This window comes from Ambystoma mexicanum, chromosome 3p, assembly GCF_040938575.1.
Source record: "Ambystoma mexicanum isolate Mex_15411 chromosome 3p, UKY_AmexF1_1, whole genome shotgun sequence".
NCBI lineage: Eukaryota > Metazoa > Chordata > Amphibia > Caudata > Ambystomatidae > Ambystoma > Ambystoma mexicanum.
In genome coordinates, this window is record NC_090925.1 from 895,124,448 (window position 1) to 895,150,124 (window position 25,677).

General features: G+C 46.1%; 1 protein-coding gene across 6 annotated transcripts in view; it reads left to right on the forward strand.

The window, feature by feature from the left end:
- RALGAPB (Ral GTPase activating protein non-catalytic subunit beta) overlaps window positions 1-25,677 on the forward strand; it is a 2,501,232-nt gene that overhangs the window by 1,890,253 nt on the left and 585,302 nt on the right. For all 6 annotated transcript variants that reach the window (XM_069652125.1, XM_069652127.1, XM_069652128.1 and 3 more), the window contains one exon: window positions 1,577-1,764. In XM_069652125.1, the coding sequence (XP_069508226.1) occupies window positions 1,577-1,764 (188 nt within the window). The remainder of the gene's footprint in view (window positions 1-1,576; window positions 1,765-25,677) is intronic.

Here is a 25,677-nt window from a genome sequence, read left to right on the forward strand (position 1 = left end):
CGATGGAAGACAAGATGTGGGAACGGGTGCAAGGGTATCATAAGGAGGTGTCCAGCAATGCTAGGTTGAAACAGAGACAACTGTATATCACGCAGAGGGCATATATGACACCTCAGAGGATATCGAGATTTGCAAAATGTAGGACGGCAGGCATGCCCCAAGTGTGACGAGGAGAATGCGGGCATGGTACATATGTTCTGGTCGTGCCCGATCATTTCACGCTTTTGGAGTGAGGTGGAACGTAAGCTGGCTGAGAAGGAGTTTAAGATTGTAGTGGATATGGCGTGGGCTTGTTTGGTAGGGGGGTTCCCAAGATCTAAGAAGCTAAAACATGCGAGCAAACTGAAAGACTTGGCATATATGCTGGCAAAGAGAGGAATAGCCATGGGATGGAAGACATGTCATAGACCAAGGGTGGAGGTGTGGTGGAAAGACTTGCAGAAATGGGCAGAGGCAGAAACTACGGTATGACAGGAAGCAAGCAGTGCTGGGGGATTGGAGGGAACAGAGTCCCTGATGGCCTGGAAATCGCTAATAGCAGAACTGTTTGGGTCAATTCCGGACCCAGATGAACCCACAGATGGGGAGAATCAGCCACAGGATGCAGATATGGAATGTGAAGATGGTTAGGCTCAGACTGGGGGGAGGGGCAGGGGAAGCAGTGAATTGAAGTAAAATGTATAATGGATCTGATGATATATGCACTGCCTATTTGGTTTGTATTGTTTTGTTGGATTTAATTAAAAAAAAAATTTAAAAAAAAACGTGAATTCATGTAAGATACCAATGCTGGAGAACAGGAGTTACAAGTAACTTGTTTATTCTTTGGCCCGGCAGAAACCACACCAGCTGTTGATCTATGAAGCGGAACTTCATTACACATGCCAATTCACATATAAGCAACAACCTTATTGTTTACTTGGGACAAGGGAGGGTATCATATATCCCTACCTATGTATTGCCTGTCCCCTAAGTGGGGGTGGGGGTTACCCCCGAGGGATCCTACTTTCCCGGTCACCTGGAGAGGGTGTTAAGCTTAGCGGGCTCGCCTCCCTGGTCCCAAAGGTGGTGGCTTCCCTTGGGGAGGGGGGACGAATTCCCTGGATTTCTCACATATATACCTTGCTCCTTCTCTGGTGCTTCACCTGCACCACCTCAATGCTCCAACATGCTTTTGTTTCTCCAACCTTCTCTTTTCAGGCTTGGGTCTCTCCTCCAGCACCTCTGCCATCTCTGTCTTCTTAGGGCATGCTCTGCCCTCTCCTCCTACCTCCTTCACTTTACGCTTCTCTTCCCCTCCCAAGGTATAGGGCTCCAACCAGCTTTCTCTGCTCCACACATTCTTTAATATTACCTCTATCTATATTCCCTCTGCATTCTCTCTTCTCTGCTGGTATTCATTCGCTCATCCTTTGAAAATGATTTCCTAGATTTAATATAATGTACTTTACTCCCTCCCTTTTTGAATACCAGGTTTCAAAATGTAATAACTTTCTTGCACCATTTTTTTACTCTGTACTTTGTGCTTTTCTTTCAATGATCTGTACAATAACCTTTTTTGTTCCTTATTTTTCAGTATTATGCAGTTGCTTGGAGCTTTTCCTCCACCCAGTGGCCCTGCGTCACCTTGCAGCCTAGTTAATGAAACCACTCTGATTAAGTACTCTGGATTACCCACAACAACCAAATACAGCTTTCGTTATTTTGTCTTGGATAATAGTGTCATCCTGGCTATGTTGGAGCAATCTCTAGGAAATGAACAGAGTAAGTACATTATTTCTATACTAGCAGTTGATTGGCTCTAGAATGTTTGTGAAATACCTAGAATAACAAAACTTCAATTTAATACATTATATTTAATTGTAAATTATTTAGAATTCATTGTTAATCTGTTCTCCTCAGATTTTCTACTTGTACAAATACCTGTTGTAAATGATGTGTGAATGAGAAAATAGTTTAATGATTATTCTAGACAACTAGTATTACAGTTTCTTGTGCTTTGTCACAAGGATTTGTCACTACGGTGGCCTGGTATTAATGCCATTTAAAGGATCTATCAGTTTTAATCTGAATCAGTTTTAGTATGAGTGCTATGAGATCTGTAGATTATGATACTGCGGTTGCTATGGACAGTTAAGAAAATTATTCGTCCATGCAGAAGTGCAATAGTTGAAGTGAAAGGCTCCTTTGATCTGTCTTTAGCCTTTCATGGTAGGGATTTGTGCGTGTTTATTTTGTCCCGGTGGCTGCATAGCGTGCTAATGAGGGTTGCACACTTGTTTTTCTTTGGTTGATGGTTATTTGTGCCTGTTTGGGAGACATGGTATTGCATATGTCATTTGTAGTTTCCTTGTTCAGGAGATAGGGAGGTATGTGGATTACTCATACGTCCCGTCTCCCCTTTCCTCCATCCTTGAGGGCTTCGCCCAACATGGGGACAGTACCGGAACCTTTGGCAGCGGAAAATTGAGCTTCCCCTTTTAGGGCACAGAGACTTTTTAACTCTCCGAATGCTCCCCGTTTGTTTTTTTCCAATCCGGGACCGCCCTTCGACACGTTGCTTCCTCCGGTGCTTGTCGGCTGCAGGATTATTCCCGAGATGTGCGTCCTGCGACCGCTCATTCCTGGCCTCTGACCCCCCATGCACTCTGTCTTTAGTGCCTGGGGCCCGACCATCGCTGGAACGCATGTACGGCTTGCAGTGCTCTTGGTCTTCAGGCATTGAAGAATCAGTTGTTGCGTTCGAGGGAGATCTTGCACACTTCTCCTCCAGCTCATGCTCACCTAAAGACTTCATCTCCAGGACCTCACATCAAGACAAGGTAGGCCCTTTATTCAGTGTGGCTCCTCAGCGCAGACACTCCTTCTAAGGGGGTTCTTTCAGGCAAGGGTTCTTTGGATTCAGATTCTGGCAGACTCGAGGCTGTCAAGGCTACTGTCTCCAAAGCCGAGGGGCTCAGGGGCCCTAGCGGGCTGTCCGCAGAGGAGTGTTAGGGAGAATTCACATCTATGGCTAATTTCCCTCACCTAGTGAGTCCCCCAGCAGCTTTGCTGGACTTCTGGAGTTTATTTGTTTCCACTTGGTAAGAGTGAGAGCTTTTCCCCCACTCTTACATGTGTTTTGCTATGTGTGTTCACCTGTTTTTGTGATTGTGGGCTCTGAAGTACACCACTTCAGTAGCCCCCTTCTTTGTGTGTGTCACACAGCACCTTCTGTGCAGTGGCACAGGGTTGTTGTTCAGACCCCCACCAACTCCATTTCTGAGGCAACTACTGTCCCCCAGATAAGGGTAAAGTTACCATTAACTTTACATAGTCAATCTACCACAGGTCCAGTACACCCCATCTTCCATGGAGTACTGGAAAGGGTTAATTTGTATCCCTTTTTATCTGTACCTCCAGAGCACTGTTTCGCTCTTTTAACATTTAGACATGGCTGGTGGCAGTGGTATCTACCCTAACTTTCTACTGCGGTTATTTTATATAACCGTGGTAACATTGTAGGCTATTGTGTTAGCCTAGAAACTTAAACCCGCTTGACCAAATCCTTTTTCTTTTGGATCCGGTGCGGTTTATTCGCCATTGCTTTTTGTTAAACTCCTTCTTGTGTTTTGCTTTGAGTGGCAAACCAGGTTTGCCTTCTTTGTTCGCTGTCTTTTGGCGGGCTTCTACCTAGAAGCCTTCCTCAAGGCCCCTGGGTGTCTATGTGGGCTGAACGTGAGGGAGGGGTGTATTCACCCCTGCACAGGGTATCCTAGGAAACCCAAGTCGCACTTTGTCATGATTGGTCAAGGTGGTTGTCCGGGCTGGACAACCCCCCCTACTGAGTGATTGACAGCCAGGCTGTGTGAATGGGGGTTTTGCGCATAAAAGGCAGGTCTCTTGGGCTGGACACCAGAGAGTCGCCACTGGAACTATAAGGAACCGACGAGAAGCGGAGAGAACGACGGCTGCTGCAACTACCCTGTCCTGGTGAAGCCCTGCTGCAGTCCTGAGCTATCTACCTTCAACGACTCAGAGAAGATCCAGTCCGGAGTCTTCTTCCCTTGAGCTTGGTGGGGATAACCAGCTCATCTTCCACAGCTAGAGGATCCTCTTCCTTGGTCGAAATCGCTGCACATTGCTGTAGTGGTCCAGATAGCCACCTGAAGAGCCTCTCCTGTTTTTAAGGAACGCACCTTTTATTCCGTGTCGCTGCTGCCGGCCTCATCCCTGTGTGGTGCAGACCCCCTTCAGACGTCCCCCTTCACAATGAAGGTCCAGGATTCGTGGGTCTGCGGGAAACCACTAGGAACAACTGCCAGGGCACCAGCTGCACCGTTGAAACAAGGTACTGTGTTCTGCTTGAGGAAACTGGGTGAATCCCTTTTCTTCATTTCCAAGGCTTGCCCTTGTCTTCCCTCCGTCTTATAACTTTTGCTTCCGAACATTGACAATATCGAAGTACTTTTGGCTACGTTGAATCTCGAACTATCTCACTGTGTGATCCTTGGTAACAGGCCCCGGTGCCTCTCAACCCTGGCTCCGGCCCTTTGACTTTTGAACTCTTGTCTTTGAGTGTCTCTTGATTCTGCCTGCCTAACCAAAATATTGCCTGTGATTTTTGCCTCCAACTCCCTCTGGGTATCTCAAGTGCTAAGTATGTTTTTACCCCGGTAGCATTTCATGTCATGGATACGCGTTTAGTTAGTAGACCGAACTGTCAAAAAGTGATCGCAATTGTATTCGCGGTAACGTGTTTTGTTCGTAACACCGGCGCATTCAACATATGGTACTTACCTCGAAACCTACTGTACAAAGTGAATTGGTTAGTTCTATATTTAACGTGTGGTTTTTACTTAAGTTTAATAGAAGTGTTGTGTTTATAATGAATGGTTTAAAAATAAATATACTTCTATTTTTACCTGAAACCTTGAGTTAGTGTTTGCTTGAGTCACAGTAATTGTGGTCCCTTGGTATAATCTCTGCTACTGCTCATATACTCTTGAGATAAGCCTGGCAGCTCTGCTACTGCTACCACTATAACTTAGTAGTACAGGCTTGTACCAAAGGTAAAACTTGTATTGCCACCTCTAGTCTTAATCATGTGTAGTGGTCCCTAAGGGCACTGCACGGGATTCTGCCTAACAAGGAGCAATCACATTTTTCCTCCTTATCGACCCAAAGGGTTAAGGGATCATTGTGTTCTACCTCCAAGAGTCGGTCCTTAGCACAATCTAGCACAGCTCACCGAAGGTCCCTACGAGATCGTGGGTTAGGGCGATTCGGCTACCAGAGTGATCTCTGAGGTCGATGCTTTGGTTTTGGGTTCAGGGCACAAGACGTGTCCTCCCATGTCTGAGCAGTACGTGGCTCTGGGCCTTCGTGCCCTCCCACCCAGGGCGTGGCCCAACACCAAAAGATGGTGGATAAGCACGTGGTGGAGCCTGCTAGAAGGTCTCGGTCCATTTCCCTCTGGAAACAGTGGCCGACTGTATGGTACAGGCGGCTGGTCCCCCCAGGGATACATCTACCCCCCGCAGCCTTAGGCTACACGCCTTGTGAGGCTCAACACTTTGATCAGGAGCAGAGACCTAGGACTTTGGAGGGAGGGGCCCTAGGGACCCGGTGGCTTGCGAGGACTGTTTTTTTTTTAGCGCTGCCTCCCTTTCATGCATTCCCCACAAATGACTGGGCTCCTCAAGGAAATAGTGAAGGAGGTGATCCTGCAGATTTGTTGTGCCTCCTCGACCCCCAACTATGGGCCCTCTGCCTGTTACTGGAGTTCTGCCAGTGCTTGTACCTCTCCAGGCCTTGCTGGTAATCCAGACGCCTCAAACCTCCTCCTGTATCACCAACGCCTCCCCCTCAGCTGTTGGACCTGTCTTCAGTTCCAGACCGGTAGGAGGGTGGGGGGGGGGCACTGCCGGCACCTGTGTCCCAGGGCCCGGACTCCCCTCAGTCTATAAAAAGGAGGTGTGGGGATGATGATGGCGATGATGATGCTCAGGACGATGAACCCTTGGCATCTGCTAAGGCCTTTCATGGCCGTCTTTAGGCCTTGCAGAGTTTTGGGGTTCCCCCTTCCTGAGGAAGCCCCCCAGGAGTCGGGAGTGCTAGCAGACGTTTCGAGTAAAGGCACCACGAGTTGGTCTGGCATTCCCTTCCAGAAGTATGTCCTGCAGGTGGTGAGAAAGATCTGGTAGAAGCACAGGGCCAATGCCTAGATGAACACGAAGTTGGTCAGCAGGTTCAGGATGACAGATGGGGAGCCAGTCTTACTGGCCCCCACACTCTTCAGTGGTGGCCACTACCTCACTCTATTCTAAACCATAATCTTTGTTGTCTTTCTCCTTGGGAGCCTCCTCCGTTTGTCTGTCCAAAGAGGACAAGGCCCTCGAGTCTTTGGGCAAAGGGTGCTATGCCATATCAGGTCTGCATTTGCGGAAAGCCAATGCCAATGCCCTTTGGCTGCGGCTAAACAGAAGCTGTAGCGGGAGCCTCCTCCGTTTGTCTGTCCAAAGAGGACAAGGCCCTCGAGTCTTTGGGCAAAGGTTGCTATGCCATATCAGGTCTGCATTTGCGGAAAGCCAATGCCCTTTGGCTGCGGCTAACCAGAAGCTGTAGCGGGAGTTGAGGGAGTTTCTGCCTGACTTCCCCCTGGAGAGGCAAGCCTCCTTCAAGGCCGATCTGGTGGGTCCCTGGGCCGTTATGCAGGTCCTCGTGGAGTCTTCGGTCTCCCATATTGACACAGCCAGCAGAGGGCAGTGCCTGAGGATCAAGATGAGAAGGACGGCGTGTATGCATGCCACTAAGATTTAATTCACCTTCCCTTCAAAGGTTTGGACCTCTTTCATTCGTCCACTGATGAGTTGACAAAGAAGTCAACCTCCATGCAAACCACCAAGTCCTTGGCATCGTAACTAAGCCAGGGCAGAAGTCCTTCCCTCAATCTCAGTGCAGGGCCGAATTCAAAACCTGCACTTTGACCGACTTCAAGGGGATCTGGGACCGTGGTACCCAGAGGCCTGACAGGTCACCCAGCGACAACAGGAGGAAGCAGCATAAGACTTGGTACATCTTTTTCCACTCCCCTCCTCTGCTCCTGCCTCAGACGCCAAAAAGCAGTGACATCATGGTCGGGGGAACACGGCTCCCCAGTAGGGTGCTGGCTGGCTCTCTTCCAAGACAGCTCGAAGTTTTACTTGGAGAGTCCCTGGATTATTTCTATAGTCTCCACGGATTTCAATCTTCCTTTTCCTCTACCTTCCTATCCTCTACGATAGATAGGGTTCCTGGCCCTTTTAAAGGAGATCCTTTCTCTTATGGAGAGGCAGGTGGTGGAGCCGGTTCCTCAGTCAGACAGGGGCTCTGCCTTCGACTCCAGGAGTTTTGCGGTACCCAAGAAAAACCCGGCTGGCCTAAGGATATTCCTGGACCTGTGTTTACTCAACTTGTCTTTAGTGCTCTAGTGCTTCAAGATGATTACTCCCGTGCACATAGCTTAATCTCTGTGTTGAGGGGACTGGATGTGTTCCCTAGACCTCAAGGATGCGTACCTTCAGGTCCCCATCTACCAGCCGCATCAGAGGTTTCTGCAGTTCACAATTATCTTGTACCACTTCCAGTAAAAGGGGCTCCCATTCGGCCTCAATTCAGCTCCTAGTGTGTTCACAAAACTGATGAATGCAGTGGCTGATCACCTCCGCCTGGAGGGCCATCACTTGGACCCTTATCTGGAAGACTGGCTAGTCGGGGCCAGCTCTCCAGAGGGGATGGTTCACTCCTGCCGAAGGCTGTCTGACATTCTGCACCAGCTGGGCTTCTCCCTCCCCCAGCAGAAGTCGCAGCTGACTTCCCCATGCTGGAGCGACTCCTCGCTCTCCGCAAGGCAGTAGGGCACTTTCTGGCCAACTCGACAACCTTGGCATGGTGGTTCCAACATCTTATGTGTCTGATGGCACCTTGCATGCTCACGATCCAACATGCCCGCCTCAAGATGAGGCACCTCCAGCTCCACCTGGCAGCCTATTGGGACCAGGAAACAGGGTCTCAGTTGGACAGGATCCCAATCCTCCCCCTCCTCATCCTGGACCTTCGCTCGTGGCTGATGGCCTGCAATGTGGCAGTGGGAGCTCTTTGCACCCGACCAGAGCCCACTCTGGTGGTGATCGCAGATTCCTTGCTGGGGGGCCACTCTGGAGGGCTACTCCATTCATGGTGCATGGTCCAGGGAGGAGGCCGTTGTGCATATCAATCAGCTCTGGCGGTGGGCTCGCCTCTCAAGGCTTTTCTGCTGCTCATCTGGGACACTGCGGTTCTGGTCAGGACCGATAACTCCACTATGGTGTTTTACCTGAACAAGCAGAGTGGCACCTGTGTCCCCCCCCCCCTCCTGTGCATGGAGGCGGTAGCAATCTGGCAATGGGCCCTTACAGAAGGGATTCAGATTTCAGAAGTCCACCTTGTGGGAGAGAGCAGCACAGAAGTGGACCAGCTCAGCCACTTGGGGTTCAACACCTACGAGTGGGAGTTACACATCAGCTCCCTGTTGTCCCTGTTCAGAGATGGGGGTTTCTCGATCTGGATTTGTTTGCGTCTCCCCTGAATTCCAAGTGCCCTGCGCTTTGCCTCCTGGGCGGGCCGGAGTTCTCTGGGAGACACGTTCCAGCTCTGGTGGCACGGCCGCAGGTGCTACGCTTTTCCTGCTCCACCATTGCTATAGCGGACCCTCTGCAAGTTCCGGACTTCACTGGGCTGCAGCATCATCCTGATGGCCCCCATTGCATTGGTCATCGAGGCAGTGGTTTTCCAACCTACTTCAATTGTGCTCCTAGGGGCCTGTGCATCTTCTGATCCATAGTAGGGGCTTCCTGGCAGCAGGGGGAGGGGCTCAGTGGAGCACCTAGACCTGGCCACACTGGCCCTTGCGGCCTGGTTCCTGACGAGCTGAGATTGCAACACGCTCCATTTTCAGATGACAACTTGGACATCATACAGGAGTCCAGAAGGCAGACTGCTTGATCCTAGTATAAGAGTGGACCAGATTGCCATTGGGCTTGTGACAAGGGGCTGGACCCCTTCACCTGTGCACTGGATGACATGCTGGCCTTCTCTGCGCATTTGGCCCCCTCTGACATTTAGGTAGGTACATGCCGCACCTATTTGGCCACCATTAGGACCTAAAAGAATTCCCCGGAGCACGTTTTTTCTGCAGCCACCCCAGTGGTTAAGGCCCTAATCAAGGGGTTGTCCACACTTTTTCATCCGGTTCACAGGCCTCATCCGGTCTGTCACCTCTGTGTGGTTCTTGCGGCCTTGCAGCGCAAGCCTTTTGACCCGATGGCCCCGTTGGCCTTTCGGCTGGTGATGTTAAAGACCGTTCAACTAGTGTTGCTCACATCTGTGTGCAGGGTCAGCGAGCTTCAGGCGTTGTGTTCGGGTGAACCCTTCACCGCATTTCGTAACGACAAGGTCATCTTGTGCACCCACCTCAGTTTTCTGCCCAAGGTGGTCTCCCCATTCCATTTGAACCAGGAAATCTGCCTGCCGGTGTTTTTCCCGAACCCACAGTCTGAGGCAGAAAGGGCTCTGCACTCCTTGGACCTCAAGAGGGTCCTCGAGTTCTAGATCTATCATACTAAATCCTTCAGGAAGCCTGAGGCATTGTTCATCACTTTCGAGGCACGTCTCCCGGTACCCAGGCTTCCAAAGCTCCTATCACCTGTTAGATGGATTAGGTCATTTCAGAGGTGTACACTGCCATGGGCAAACCAGTTCTAAGGGGATTCATGCCCAAGCGGTCACAGCTAAGGCCATTGCATTTCAGAGGCATGCTTCTTGGGATGTCACCAGCAAGGTGGCTACTTGGGCCTCTCCATCGGCCTTCTGTAAGCACTATTCCCTGGATACCGGCTCCATGCGTGATGCAGAATTCAGCCACGTGGTTCTGAAGAACCTTTTGGCTTCTTCCTAGATATGAGGCAGGTTGTCACAGCTCCTTCCTATGGTCTTTTTCGGTGGATCACCCACAATGAATGGAGGAAAGGGAACGGGACTCATGAGTAATTAAAGTTACTCAGTGTAGTGACTAGAGTATTCTTATTCGATGGACCCCTTTCCTCCATACGTCCCACCCACCTTCCCCACTGTATGTCACGGGCTAATATATCCAGTGTAGCCAGGTATTTAAGCGTCTGATGTGTTAAATGGGGACTAAGGTAAGGTGCAGGATGGCGAAGCCTTTGGGGGGAGGAGTGCCGTTCCCATGCCCAGGGCCGCGCCCTCGCATGCTATAATAAATTTAAAGGTGAAGCTCAGTTTTTCACTGCCAAAGGTTCCGGTACCGTCCCCATGTTGGGAGATGCCCACAAGGATGGAGGAAAGGGGACTTTGAGTACTCTAGTCACTTATAGGTTATTGATGGCTGCCAAGGTTGAGTGATTTATGTTAGGTCGGTGTGCACTCAAATTTGTCTTCTTGAGTGTATGTGAAGACGTTGGTGAGTGAATTCCCCTTGTGGTCCCTCATTGGAGTGTATCAGTACCATTGACTGTTGGATGGATAGTTAATTATTGGTTAACTATACGGTGTGCAACTGTGTGTTTAGTGTGCCGTTGCCGTTACTTCCGTGGACTAATTATAATCTACTGCTTACCTTTTCCGAAGTCCTTCTTCTGTGTCTGCATGGGGAGGCAGAGACAGAACCTGCTATAAATTCCTGCGGTGTGCAACTGTGTGTTTCCGGTGTTCGGGAATCCGGCTGAGGCTGTATTGGACTTAACAAGTGCGTTTGAGGCATATATACTAACTGCAGACTCTGCAGTTTACGCTTGGCCCCCTTGCTGTCACGAGAGGAGTGTGTCTTCAGTTGCTGCACGAACTCGGCAAGCTCCACCTGCAAATTTAATTACCTGCCGAGAACCAGCCGCGAAGCAGCCCGCAAGTGAACAGCCAGAACTCTGCAGTCTGAGGGCTGCAGCGTAGCTGGTAGGTACTGGGTGTGATATTGCACCGTTTTGAAGTAAGTGACCTAGTAAGAGAACTCTTTCTGTGACCCCAATTGTTTCTCATCTACCTCAATTGCGCAAGCCAGAGACTGCAGGGATATTATATATGTTGCTTTGATATGGCTTACTCATATGTGGGGCATCTTCTGTGATACACGATACACGACTTATGTGACTTTGCTTGGTCTACTACTAAGGAGTGAGTAACTACTCTTTTTTTTTTTTTACTACAATTGTGCATTGCATTCCCTAGAGACTGCAGTGATTACATATCCCTTTGATCTGGGTGATTTTCATTTGGTACATTTAAATTGGTACGCACTATGTGATTCTGGTTGCTCAGTAATTACGGAGCGAGTACTACGAACATTTTGGCTGACTTGACTATTAGACCTACGTCACTCAGATAATTTACTGGGTACTGCGGGCTCTGATTGCCTGGACTACGAAGGTGATTGGCACTTAGCCAGCAACTATGAGATCAGGCCTGCGAAGCCAGGCATGATATGAGGCCCAGCCAGAACATGAAATCTCACAGGTTCCTGCGGAACTACAAGACAATGCCCTCTCAATAAGCTGCAATATCCAGGCCCCTTAGGAGTCTTTATTGCTATACAGGTTGCCCCCCCCTGCGACTATCTTTGAGGTGCCTGGCAACGTGTTAACAGGTGAATCCACGTGCACGTGGTACCACAATTGACTTTAAATATGGATGATCAGTTTAATCCTGCTAAGCTGATAAGTATGGATGGAGGTAACTCGGCTCCTGTCCAATTGGAGCCTTGCGAAAATTGCGTTCGAGAACCATTGGCTACCTTTAAAACACCACAAACTAACTCTGTTTTCTCGCTTATAGCTGGCCAGTGTTTTTTGGACCACTATTTTGTGAAAACGGCTACTATGAGCATGGAAGTAAAATCTGTGCCCTCTGCAAGAAGAAAGGTGATGCTCGACTACTCGGTAATGAAAGTGCATGATATTCCTTCTGGTCCTAAAGATCTTACGGACCTCTGCATTATTGAGTTTGCGGATCAGGCGGTTGAATTTAACTCTAACCAGGGGCCTCTGCTGTTTGATAACATAGGTAGTGTCACACAACAAACGTGTGACGCATCTCAGATGGGCTCCCCTTCTGAACTAACTTAATTGATAAATATTCAATAACAAATGAACCGGACGGGCATGCCCGGGTCCGAGTGGAATCATCCCCTGAGGCTTTTGACCACTGTGAAAATGCAGCACTGCACCATACTTTAATGGAATGAAAGAATCCGATTGACCGATCCAATGGTTTCTACCTTAAAAATGGTACTGAGTTCTTTTGGATCATTATATGATAACATCTGGAGTGAATTAAAATCGACAAATACACTGATATCAGAGGTGAATGGAAAACTGGACTTCATTGGGTCTAAGTTGTGTTTTCAACCTATGGGCAAGGGTCTGGGCTCGTGTGTTCTTGGAGAGCCAACCATGAAATCTAACGAGGTGGAGGAAATAATTGAAATATCTGATTCAATGAATCCCCTTTACAGGGAACCTCCTCCAGCAATCTCCAGTGTTACTGTTTTGGAGCAGGGTGTCTCTACAGATAACATTTCTCGACCTCTCTGTTGCCCCACAAAGGAAATTCAAATGATTGATCGGACGGTGGAGTCAATGTTGCTTGCGAAAGAGCAGGTTAGTACACAGGCACTGGCCATTGAGCTCCAGTCTAGTAATCTGGCCCATGGGAGGCTCCCCAAAAATTTGAAAGATGTGAAGAAATAAAACTGTGCAGCGAAGGACTCAGCAATCTTATTCAAGACTGAATTACAAGCCCTTCTTCCATACAAGTATGCCACCGTTACTGGAAGAAGGCACTGCAGTGGACCAGGTGCCAGCAAAGGTCCTTACCACTGATTCAACTGTCCAGATGAATTTAAATCATTAAATCCTCAGGACCTTCTTGTGTCTCAATGTATTCCCGCCGTTATGGGGGGGGGGGGGTAAGATCTCTTGATCATAGTGGTGAAAGGGGTGGCCTTCTCCAGGCAGTTGATTCTTAATACAGTGTACCTGTTACTATAGCAGGGGATTCTGTGATGGGTGCTGGGATTGTGGGTCCACCTTTGTTGCCCACCATGCTGGCAACTCAGCTTATAAATCCATCTACTACTGCTTGTAATCAGGCAGTTAAACCTTGTCTGTGCGGCTCTCAAATGGAGGGTTTGAGAGGGAAACTTGATGGGTAGACAGGTATCCTTCTACGATCTATCTGCCTCCTGTCTGTCGGTGGCAACCAGGCTCCTTCTCAACTGACCAATCTGAATTTGGGATGCAGGTCTGTAGATAATGGTCTAGGGGAAGCGGATGATCAAAGATTAAGAAATCTTCCAGCAAACAGTTCTTCTTTACTGGCGGCCAGGGTGGGCAATCTTTTGGAAAGACTGCATGTACAGTTCACATATATACCGCTGGACTCCCATCCAAGAAGGGCCAATTTGCAGCAGCGCACATCGTACAGTATTCTGCAAAATGCAAGAGGGAAAGACTCACAATGGGATAAGCCTAATAGGAACCTTGGTGTGAGGATGACTGAACCCCAGGTAAGTAAACAGGAGTTCCGCCTTAAAATGTGAAGCGCTTGTGCTCCTAATTTTCCGGTTTGTCTTAATTGAACAAATATACTTCAGATCTTTGCCGAAATTCCAGCTTTGGGTTTACTCTGCTCATCAGACATTCACAGAGTGACATTTCTGGATAGGAACCTTCCTGATAACAGCATCATCCATTTTAACTCGCTATTGGTGAAAAAGCATGTCCTTTCTCAACGATCCTGCTTACAGGCCCTGGGATTCCAGATCTGTCCCCATGAGTTAAAGGAGGAGGGCTTTTTGGGATCTCTGGGAGGGCTATGGATTGTGACCTGCCCCCATAGGGATGTTGATAGAAGAGTGAGTAGGGGGGATGAACAGGCATGAACATTGATTGGGCTGCAGTTACAACAACACTTTGGTAGAAACCAGTTCCATAATCCCAAGAGAGTTTCGGGCACGGGGAATAGAACAATAGCCCTATGCCTTAAATCCTGGAATACCCACAGGAATCAACATCTTTTTACTAACCCTGTACCTATGGCTATACTTAGAAAGGCAAACTGTTTATGCCTTCAGGAGACCTGGCTGACTTGTGCCCAATACTGGATGGTTACCAAGTTCTTACCCAAATGGCTAAGCCTAGCATGGGTGGCAAGGCTTCTGAGGGTTTACTTATTGCATTGGATATAGCCTTGGATATGACTCAAATTTAAGTCGGACGTTGTCAATTGGTCAAATTGCTTGTACCTACAATTTTGCAGTATTATCGACTATCGCAAGTTACCTCCGTCATGGAGCATGGCGCATGTGGTTACTATCTTTAAATGTGGCAGTAGGTCTGAACCTAAAAACTATCAGCCACTATCCTTGATCGATGCGGACTGTAAAATCTTTTATGCCTTCCTTCTGACTCATTTGGAAGACTGGTCATCTACTACTCACCGCTCAAGTAATCTGCTGACTGGTTTTCCGAAAGGGGCAAGCAACCAACATAAAGGGCCTTGTAGTAAGATGTAACCAAGAAACTGCATGGTCAAAGCCTAAGGATTGTACTTAAGTGGCCTCAGTCGATGTATCAGCAACATTTGACTGTGTAGACAGGAACCACTTATGGTCAAAATGATCTAACTGGGGTATGCCTCTGCGGTTGGTTAACAGTGTTTACAAAAATTGTTTAATTCAGATATAATGAAACCAACAGGGGACTCGAGGAGAATCTGCTTGTATCAGGGCCTTAGGCAGAGTTGCGTGTTAGCTCCCTGGCTATTTAACCAGTACGTTTCTGACACTGCTGATTGTTTGGGTGGAAAGGGCCTAATTGCTCCAAAGTTTGGCCAGTCTGTGATCGCGTGGTTGGAATATGTCGACGATTTCTTGATCTTTGATCAAGCAAGGGTCGGCCTTCAGAGACTGCTGAAGTCCTCACCTGATTATGCAAGGGAGAATGGGATTGTTATAAATCCTAATAAGACTAAGATCCAATGCATTCTCGAAGAAAAGGCTGAAAAGTAGTAACACCTCATGGCTTGTTGAAGGCGTAAATATTAAAAATAGCTCCCGTATGGTATCCCTAGGGTTCCACTTTTTGGCGCGCATGCTGGTGTAAGAAATTCTCCAGCAAAAGGTAGCCCAGCTGCAGTACCAGATTCTTAAAATTGACTGAAAATTTTGCAGATTTTCCCTCAAACCAGCCCTTTTGTTTTACGAAGGGAAAGTTGTCCCGAAAGTAATTTATGGCCTTGAACTTTAAAGTGACCCAATATTCAAACTACTGGTTAGGATTGAGGGTAGGATGTCGAGAAAGATCTTGGGCATACCTAATTCTTTACGCTTAGCAGCCATCACGTTTGACCTTGCGGTAATATCTCTAATGACCAGGGGTGAGTGGCGGATGTTGACGCTTTACTCAAAACTAGCTTCACCAACCCCACTTTCTTTGTAGGAGACCCTTGGTGCTGGTATCAATCCTAAAAAAATTTATCAGGTTAATCCTCATTATCTTGCTCAGTTTGGGAGAAGATGTGAGTCTTATTAAAAATAGGCTTGGATTTGGAGACTTTAATCAATAATCTGATGAAAGTTAAAAGGGCTTTGTTTGATCTCGATTGGGTATTAACTGATGTATTCCATTCTTACTCATCTATGAGCCACCTATCGCATGAGCATAAATGGCGGGGAACCTATTTACATTGTTCTCCCAGTTCCCAGATCAACATCATAGGGGTATTTTGCTCAGGCTATGCTGGAACTTGCTCCCTATTAAGGACATTTTGTTCAGCAGAGGTCTAATCACAGAGGCTGAAATTGTGTAGATTTTGCAATGTTAGTTTGGAAACTGCAATGCATCTGATACTTGATTGAGCCGTACTAACTTCACGTAGGAACAAATACATGGAGTCCTTTTTGAATTACAGATTGGGATCTATGGATTTAAATCTATGGAGACGCTGTTTGAACATTCAAAATGTACATAAAGGCTTGGCATGATCAGGCTTCATTAAAGGCCTTAATGTGGAGTAATACTTCTGTGTCCACTACACAGGATTCTAAATAAGGGTTTTTTAAGTGGTCCCAGCTGCACTTTATAATTTAATTTTATGAAAATTTCAAAGCTAGGTTATGAAAAGTTTTTTTCGTTCCTTTTTACCTAGATATACTCCCTACATTTGGAATGTGTAATATTTTAAACAGTAGAGGAATGGTCTTGCCAAATGTAAATAATGTAAATGGATGTCTTTGTTTGGTATTTCCATTTTTTTAATATGTCGTTTAATATATAGTTTATTTTGTATCTTGTTTATTATGTTGCATGTTTGTAAAGGATTAATTTAAACCAAATAAAATTTAAAAAAAGTTTGGTTATCACTGAGTGCTACTTGGTGTCTTTGCCAGAAGGACTGTTAAATAGTGAGTGTGGGACTAGCTTGTTGGTGCTTGCCCCCAACTGCTATTTGAATGGTGTGTCAGTGCCATTGTTAGTAGGACTTTTGTGTAGGAGTGCAAGGTTATCAACTTGTTGTAATAATGTGACTGTGGTAGCTCAACTACATTAGCTTCGGGCCCCACTTGTTAGACAATCCTGGCTACGCCTCTGCCGTCCACGCGCTCTCAGTGCAAGAGTAAGTGGACCGGGTTTTGCCTCTTGGCTCGCGACGAAGGTTTCAACACCCATCCACCTGGCCTCACTTGCTCCTTGGACAACGTGTTCCCTTTTTCTGCACACCAAGCTCATTCAGAGGTCCAGGCAGGTACTTGCCGGACTTACTTGGCAGCCATTATGGCGTACAGGAATTTGCCTGATCATACTTTCTCAGTGGCTAACCCTGATGGTCAAGTCCCACCTCAAGGGCTTATACAGACTGTTTCTTCCAGTTCATAGGCCCCATCTTGAACGCAGTGCTTTCCGATTTACATTGCAAACCTTTTGAGCCAATGGCATTGGTTGATATCAGGTGGGTTACGCTCAAGGCGGTCCTTCTGGTGACACTGACCTCTGCTGCAGGCGCTTTCATTGTGCAAACCCTTCAGCACCTTCCACAGAGACAAGGACATCTTGCGCACTCATCCAAACTTCTTGCCCAAGGTGATCTCAGCGTTCCACTTTAACCAGGAAATCTGCCTGCCTGTATTCTTTCTGAACCCTCAGTCAGAGGCAGAAAGGGCCATGCATTCCCTGGATTTGAGGAGATTGCACAAGTTCTACCTCTCCTGGACGAGATATTTCTGTATGTCGGAAGTGATGTTTGTCACGTTCAGGGGCGCAGCACCCAAGTCTCCAAGGACTCCATTGCCCGTTGGATGGTCCAGGCCATTTCAGAAGCTTCTGTGGCCCTAGGTAAGACGGTGCCTGCAGGGATTCATGCACACGCAGTCAGAGCCAAAGCGACGGTGGTCGCCTTACAGAGACATGCTTCTTTTGAAGTCATTAGCAAGACAGCTATGTGGGTCACGACGTCCGCTTTCTATAAGCACTATTCCCAGGACACCAGTTCCAGGCAGGATGCAGAGTTCGGATAGGTGGTTCTGAGGAACCTTTAGCTTCTTCTTAAGCATGAGGCAGGTTGTCACAGCTCCACCAACTTTGGCTTGTTTGGTGGAATCGCCCACAATGATGGAGGAAAGGGGACGGGACGTATGAGTAATTAAAGTGACTCGCCGTTGGGACTAGAATACTCATACTCCTTAGTCCCCTTTCCTCCATACGTCCCACCCACCTTTCCCCGCTACTATGCCAGGGGCTAACATTTTCAGCATAGCCCGGTATTCAAGCACCCGACATATCAAAAGGGGACTGAGGTGAGATGCTGGACGGTGGGGCCTTGGTGGCGTACCCTATGCTATTGGGGTAGTTCACATTTTCAATGCCAAAAGTTCCAGTACCTTTCCTATGTTGGGGGACACCCCACAAGGATGGAGGAAAGGGGACTAAGGACTATGAGTACTCTAGTCACAACAGTGAGTAACTTTAATTTTTGTGGTAACATTTAGATCCATGGTATTCAAGCTGTTAAAATATAGTGTAGTACTTTGTTACTTCACAGAACTCTCCTCGCTTATATTGTTTGTTTGTTGTTATCCTACCGCAAGAACCATTCTTGTGCTTAACCTGATGAGTCAACACTGAGGTCCGGCAGACCTTTGGCAGTCATCACTAGTAGAAGTGAAAAGGGAACCACAGGAACTCCTTTTCTTCTCTGGTATTTTTTTTAAATTATTTTTAATTCAAATCGTTGTTTATAGTTTGATTAACAAACTTTTACAACTTTAATTTCTTTTTTTTCATTAAAGTTTGCAGTTTCACATATTCATACAATTTACAAAAATATTTTTGTACCATGTTTTTTTTACAATAAATGTACATATAGAATACAAATTTAAAAACACTAAAAGACATTCTAAAACAGCTAGAAAAGATTCCATGTGGTTATTCCTCCATTTTCTTAGGTATCTGCATTTTTTAGGGGGTTATACTAATGCAACCCCATACATACATACATACATACACATACAACTTTTCATTTGGCGGTATCACATTTTCATCAGCAGATCAAGGTTTTAGCATAGTTTCTACAATTACCAGTCTGGAATATGAGCGGTGAATTTGTGTTTCTCAAGTAGTTAATTTGCTATTTGACTCAGGGACGTTTACATAAGTGGTTTGTTTTTCCAATTCAACATTCAGTATGGATAAAAAAACGCATAAGCCGTAAAATGGCTTTAGAGGTGGAACCCCACATGCATGCTAACCAGAGCCATTTTCTGGAGTCAGCCCTAATACTCACTTTTCCAATTTCAAATATTTCTTTGCGTTGTACTTCGAAGTAAACACAATCAATGGTCAAGTGTTTGAGCAACTCCTGTAAATTGGGCACCTTGCAAAATCTGCAGTTGCCTCCAGAACTTCATCCAATTTTTTATTCTTTCTAAAGTTAGGAGTTGGTTTAATTTAAACCTCAAATATAGGTCTCTGGCTTTTGGGCAGGGAAATTATAATAAGTATAGTTTATGTGGTAAGCGGACTGAAGCAAATTTGGTCGCTTCTTTATAGGTTTTGAATTTTCCCATGGCATTTATTGTTTTGCACCAATCGTGCGCAAATAGGCAAAGTTTGACATGTGCTTGGCGGTATTCCAGATCTGCAGGAGTAAGTGCTAACTCTTTCAATAAAACTTCCATTTTCCTATAGAAGTTTTTAAGGGAGGGGGGATTGGAGGCATTAATCATCATCCCCAGATCTTCGTAAAGGGAATTTTTAGGGGCAAATAGCATTTTTCCAAGGTTTGATAATTGGCGCCAATTGTATCGGGAAGACAAGGATGTCAGTCCCAATTCCTGCCTGAGTACCACATTTGGAGTTGGCCAAGCGCAGCATGCCCTTCCATAAGCGGCCTTGCAGTTGGTCAAGAAATTGATCTATATTTGCTAAGCACATGTCACGGGCCTCCAATAGAATCGCCTCAACTTTAAGAGTATAAAATTCGAAGAGGGGAAGCAGAGAAAACTTGCAGTATTTGGTGTATCATACGCATTTGAGTTGAGAGGATTTTAGCCTTTTGGTTCAGGATGCTCTTCCACATGGTATTTGCGTTCGAGTCAGATATGAAATAACCCAAATATCTAATAGTGGATGTCCTGGGAATGGGCGTGCTGCCGATGGTCCACTTCCATGGACAAGCACGTCTCTTAAGATTCTTGAATAGAAAAATTCTAGATTTAGCTGCATTGAAGGAAAGATTGTGAGACGAACAGCAGTCAGCAAATATAGATAATTTTGTTTGCAAGCCTGACGGTGTGCGGTCGAAAATCACAATGTCGTCAGCAAACGCAAGCCACTGGATTTTCAAGTGACCTAGTCTGGCAGGATAGCTGATTTGTTTCACCCAGATGTCATTTATGCCACAAAGATACAAATTGAACAAGGTGGCTGCCAAGTTGCATCCCTGTTTTACTCCAACTGCAATCGGAATTGGGCTAGTAGTGGCTGCAGATTGATTTACTCTGATGTAGTAAACGGTATTGGTGTGCAATTTGGCTATTAGGTAGATGATATGCAAAGGAATACCCAACACCTGCATTTTTTGCCACAGAATACCCCGCACCACACAATCCAAGGCAGCTGTCAAGTCCACGGAGGACATATATAATGGCCCTGAGTCAGGAGTCTTTGATTTTGCAAGCAAGTGTGCCATAAGTGTTGTATTAAGGGATGTCCCCATCTCGGCCCGAAAACCAATTTGAAAATGAGATAGAATGTTATGGTTTTTCAGGAAGGCCTGGAGTTCCCTTAGTAATAAAATTGCAAACACTTTGGCTGTTGCATCTATGAGTGTGATGGGCCAATAATTTGCAGGGTTATCCCTGGCCCCCTTTTTGAATATGGGTACAATTATTGAACCCAACCATGATGCAGGGATGACTAAAGTTATTAAAACATTATCAAATTGAGATTTCAAAAGTTTGGCCCATAATGTTGGATTCCGTTTCAGGACACAAGGCGGAATACCATCTGGGCCAGCTGCCTTAGAATAGTTTAGGGCATTAATTGCACACTCAATATCTTGCAATGTCCATAAGGGTATTGGTAGCTTAGGAGTAGTGGGTTCCATTGCATTGATGTCATGATATTGCAGTGGAAGCGCAAATTTATTCACATAAAACTTAACCCATGATTCAGCGGCTATCGTAGAAGCCCGATTCGTAGTTAATTTGCCTGCATCCGACTTGAGAATTGCCCATGTCGAACACCGGTCATTGCGGCATAATGAGGTTATGATCTTTTGATTATCGAGATTATAAATATAACGTTTTAAGTTTTTGCATTTGTTACGATAAACGTTACAAATCTGTCTTTTCTGCTTGGCGTATTCATCTATTGAATAAAGTTTATTTTTGAGATTGCGTAATTTTACATTTTTGAGTCGTTTAGCAAGGAGGAGTTCAGGACAACCAGTCTGAAAGTTTATGGCGTGTGTAGTGTTCTTTTCATTTTGTATCGTAACCATAATGGCTGCTATCATTTCCAAATATTTGGATGGTTCAATGTTGAGTTGTAATTCCGAATTTGAGCTGTCCTGAAGCCCGCCAAGCCAATCGTCAAAACGAGCATTGATCATATCACATAATCGGTTGTTCCATCTAATGGAGATCCCCGGGCGGTCTCCTTCCAGAAGTACTTGGTTTGGATCATGATTAAGGACATCAACAGTGATGGAGATGGACAACTGAATTAACATGTGGTCACCAAGAAACGGGTCTAAAGTTACAATATCTTTACAGCATTCTTGTATGTTTGACAAAATAGCAAAGTGATCAATGTGAGATGTTAGTAATCCCCTCTTCCAAGTATACCCTAAACCATGCTTCCGAAATGGCAAAAATGCTATGTCCCAGGATGCTAAGTGAGTGTTCCACATGCAGCCTTCTACCGAGAAATGAGTTGGCAAAATCATAAACCGTGTTGTTGTCAAGAGGCTCCAAACATTCAGCCATTCAGCATTAAAATCACCACCCATTATTATTCGACATGCTGGATACTTTGTTAAAACTTTATCAAAGAGCGTTTCGAGTGAGTCAAATGCACAGGCAATTTTCAGTCGAATAGGGTTGTGGTACAAAGATACACATAAGTAATGATCCACGGAGGATACATGGAAAGATATTAGAACTGCTAAAACAGAGTTGATTTATAAACTTCGTGTATGATTGTGCTCAGTTTCGTGTTTATGCAAATGGCTGCCCCGCCGTGAGGACGGCTTTGGCCTGGTTCTGCAAATGTTTGATGAAAGTGAAGCCAGGTAATAAGATTTTATGCATCGCCATGGTTTCTTGGCAAAAAAGTATGTCACACTTGACAGCATCATACTTTTTATTGAACCATGTGTGTAAATGTTTAAATCCGCATGAGTTCCATGAGAGAATAATCAATTTTTGTAAATTATTAGGTGGGAACGTTGTCCATTGCGGGGTTCAGTGTGGAGCCCATAGAGGTCAACCATGACCAGTCCTTGCTAACATTAGAAAGAGAAACCAACTGAGTTATTACTTCCAATTTGAGCCCACCTTGTTCATTTGGGGTGGCAACCGATGGTGTAGTTTGGGCAGGTTGGATCATAGGTGTTTCGTTAAAGGCGATAGCGTCATCTAGAACTTAAAATGATACAGGTTGAAAGCCCAATCATTTGCAGTTCACGTCTGTGTTGCCATACCAAGTCGGTTATGATGTTGGTTTGTACTTTGCACACCATCCGATGATTATGGGTATGGGGAAGTGTGATCCATTCTATGTCATCTGAGTGAAGTGTCCGGAGTGCCGGAATTTGCCTAAACGCCTTCAGCAGAGCAGAACGATTCAATCGTTTGCTGCCATAGATATCAGGATCAGACTCCCAACCCAGTGAGATAGAAGATGGAGATGCCCCTTTATCTTTGTGTCTGAGAGCAGTTGAATGCTCATGAGGGAGCTCTGCATCCAACAGCCCTGCCAGTTGTGAAGCCTCCCGATGGCTTTCGTATTCAAGTTGGTCAAGGCTGGACGATATTCCCAGGAGAGGATTGGATTGAGAACAGCCTCTTGGTTGATCTTGGAGCTGTGATTTAGAAATTTGCGGAACTTCATCGTTACTAGGGACTTGGCATACCGCTTCCCCTGCTTGGATAGCTTTGTTTGTTATAGGCTTAAAGAAAGCGGAGAGCTGGGTTTGAGCGGTATCAGGCGGCACGCCAGAATTAGGCGCTGCAGAACCTTTTGGGTTCCTCAAATTACTCTTCCCTTTGATGATTTTGCATGCCGTGTCCGTGCCTTTCACTCAGGAGGTAAGGGGGGGGGCGGGCTGTTGATCCCTTTTGCTTTCATTAGATGGTACTGCTAGGGCAGAGCCTTGATCGTGCTCTGCAACTAATTGTTCAGACTGGTGAGAGGTGCTAGTTGGATCAGACACAAGATTTTCATTTTTTTTTATTTGTGTTTTTACTTATTTTATTTAATTTTGATTCAAGTTATTTTGCCACTTCCTGGGGAGGTTTTCTGTCTGCCATCCTTTTGAGAGCTCTGACAAATAGGCGCTTCTCCTTCCGGGAAGCAAAGAATTGACCTGCACCAGCTGAATAGTCAATCTTGGCTTTACCATTGCCTATCAGAGAAGTTGTCTCGCTCCTAGGCTCCAAGAATAAATTAGTGAGGGCCGAGGGACTATCAGGATGGAATATTTGGTCTACCTCAATATCCTCTTGCAGCACTTCACAATCTGACAGGCGCTCAATTGGATTGTCTTGAGCAAAAAAAAAGTAGTTGGTCAATCTTTTCAGTGTTTGTGATAACCATTTGGCACAGTTGGGCATGCATTAATATCTGGAATATTTAGTCTACCTCAATATCCTCTTGCAGCACCTCACAATCTGACAGGCGCTCAATTGGATTGTCTTGAGCAAAAAAAGTAGTTGGTCAGTCTTTTAAGCGTTTGTGATAACCATTTGGCACAGAAGGGCATGCGTTAATATCTGGTGAAGAGAAGGAGCCAGAGGAGCACCGACCGTTTGTGCAAAGGATTGCGAGAATGAATAAGTGTTTGGCACAGATGGACGGAACGATTCAATGGGAACCGCCTGTTCTTTGTGTTCAGTTTGAGTGGCGATACTCGCTGAATCAACCTTTGCGATTTTGCCATTGACCACAGAGGCACTCTCCCTAGTTAGAGGCACTGCACCATCAGCACGATTGGAGTCAGCAAAGATGAATCCTTCTAATTTGTTAAGTTTGAAGAGGATTTGATTCATGGAGCACTTGCAATCTCTGAGTTCGTAATGGGTGTAATCATGTCCCCTGTCCAATAAATTTAAGATCTGTGATAAAACCGGATAGGATGCCTCAAGGGTCTGCATGTCATCTGCTGGATCCAGCAGATCAAAGCCCAGAGGAGGGGCAGGAGGATTGGGAGTGGGCGAGGAAGCAGCACTTGAAGTCGGGGAGTCAACTCAGATTTTCAGAAGAAGATGCTATCTTGTCAGGGGCCGTTGTTGCAATGGGATGTTTGTAGGTCGTCGAATTTGAGGATATGTTGGATAGATCTAGCGTGATACTTTCCTTGCAGTGTAGGTGGACATCTGCCCTTTTAAATGCGGGAACAGTTACCGGCGTAGAGGGGCCGTCAGACAAGCAAACACATTTTTCAAGAGCAGCAAGAACTGCCGGCGCGAGGATGGAATTGTCGGAGGGAGAAGTATTCAGAAGATCAGAATTGCTCTCCCCCGGAGGGGACGGCTCGTCCATCCTCATACTCAGAAAACTTTTTCGGGAAGAGGACGTGCAAGCGGAGCCCCCCTGAGTAGCATCAACATTCAGACTAGGGAGAGTTGACAAAGCTAGTTCTGATTGTGAACGTGCATATGCAAAGGCCATTTCGTGGCAGATTATATCATTTGCAGATGCTGAATTCCAATTAGCCATACTATTTTGCTCGCCCTGTGTTTGTTCCATGTTTGCAATTTCTACTATGGGAGAGAGAGTAGTGCAATCGGTTTTAATTGCTTTTTTGTGGTGTGTACTTCTAACCACAGATTTACGTGGAGTTTGACCACCACGCAGAGAGCAGACCATTTGGTACTAGGGTTGTAAACAACCCTGTGGGCCCTCCCTTATGAAGTCACAATTGGCAATATACAGTGCTCAGTGGGGGGGTCATCCACAATGTCAAGTCAATTGCAATAACTCAGCAATGTTAAGAAGATAAAACGTCCACCTATCAGTGCATATTGGTGCAAGACAACAACTGCATTTATTGCACAACTTCAACGTCCCCACACACTAATTTGTAAGTGCTATAAGTGCTATGTCAAGGTCCTAGGTGTGTGCAACATATGCCAGACAGCGCTGCATATACATCTATTTAGATTGACTAGTTTGGTTAGCATGCTTCTAGTTTAGTTAGCATGCTTGCCTGCAATTTACCATTTAGCACCATTTCTCTTTAAATTAGAGGAACAGGCATTCGTTTTAACATACCTTGGCAGCAGAAGTCCCCTTTATGTCTCCAAGATACTCTGGAGCTGCAAACAACCAGACACCCATTAGAATACAACAATGAATGTAAACACAAATGAGCCCTCAAAGGTTTGTAGAATGTACGACCAGCATGATTGCTAGGATCTACCAAGGGTCTACTACCCACTGTCACCATTTGTCGTTTAAATTGCCACAATTACCTGAGTATGCTCAAAGTGCACACGAAGAGCCAGTTACCTCAAAAGCTATGCGGGGCCAGGAAGATAGTCAGTTCCAGTTATGGAGAGTAAAGGCAACCAGCGCCCCCGCACACCGTGAACAGTAAACAGTACTTAAGGTACTTGTGGGTGCGCGCGCTGGTTCCTTGGAAGATATTGAATGAAAAGTGGGAGTAGCCACCCGAGGGGTGGGGCTGACGTACTTTAGTCAGAGCCTAAGGATAAATAATAAAATAGAGGTGGTTCAAAAAAAGGGCTAAAGTCCAATTGACAATAAGCACAACTAAGGCACAACGTATACAGTGTGTGCAGTGTGCACAAACAATACAACGTGTGCAATGTGCACCATCACCTTCTTCAATTTCCTGTGTCCAGACAAAGTCTGTACAGCAGAA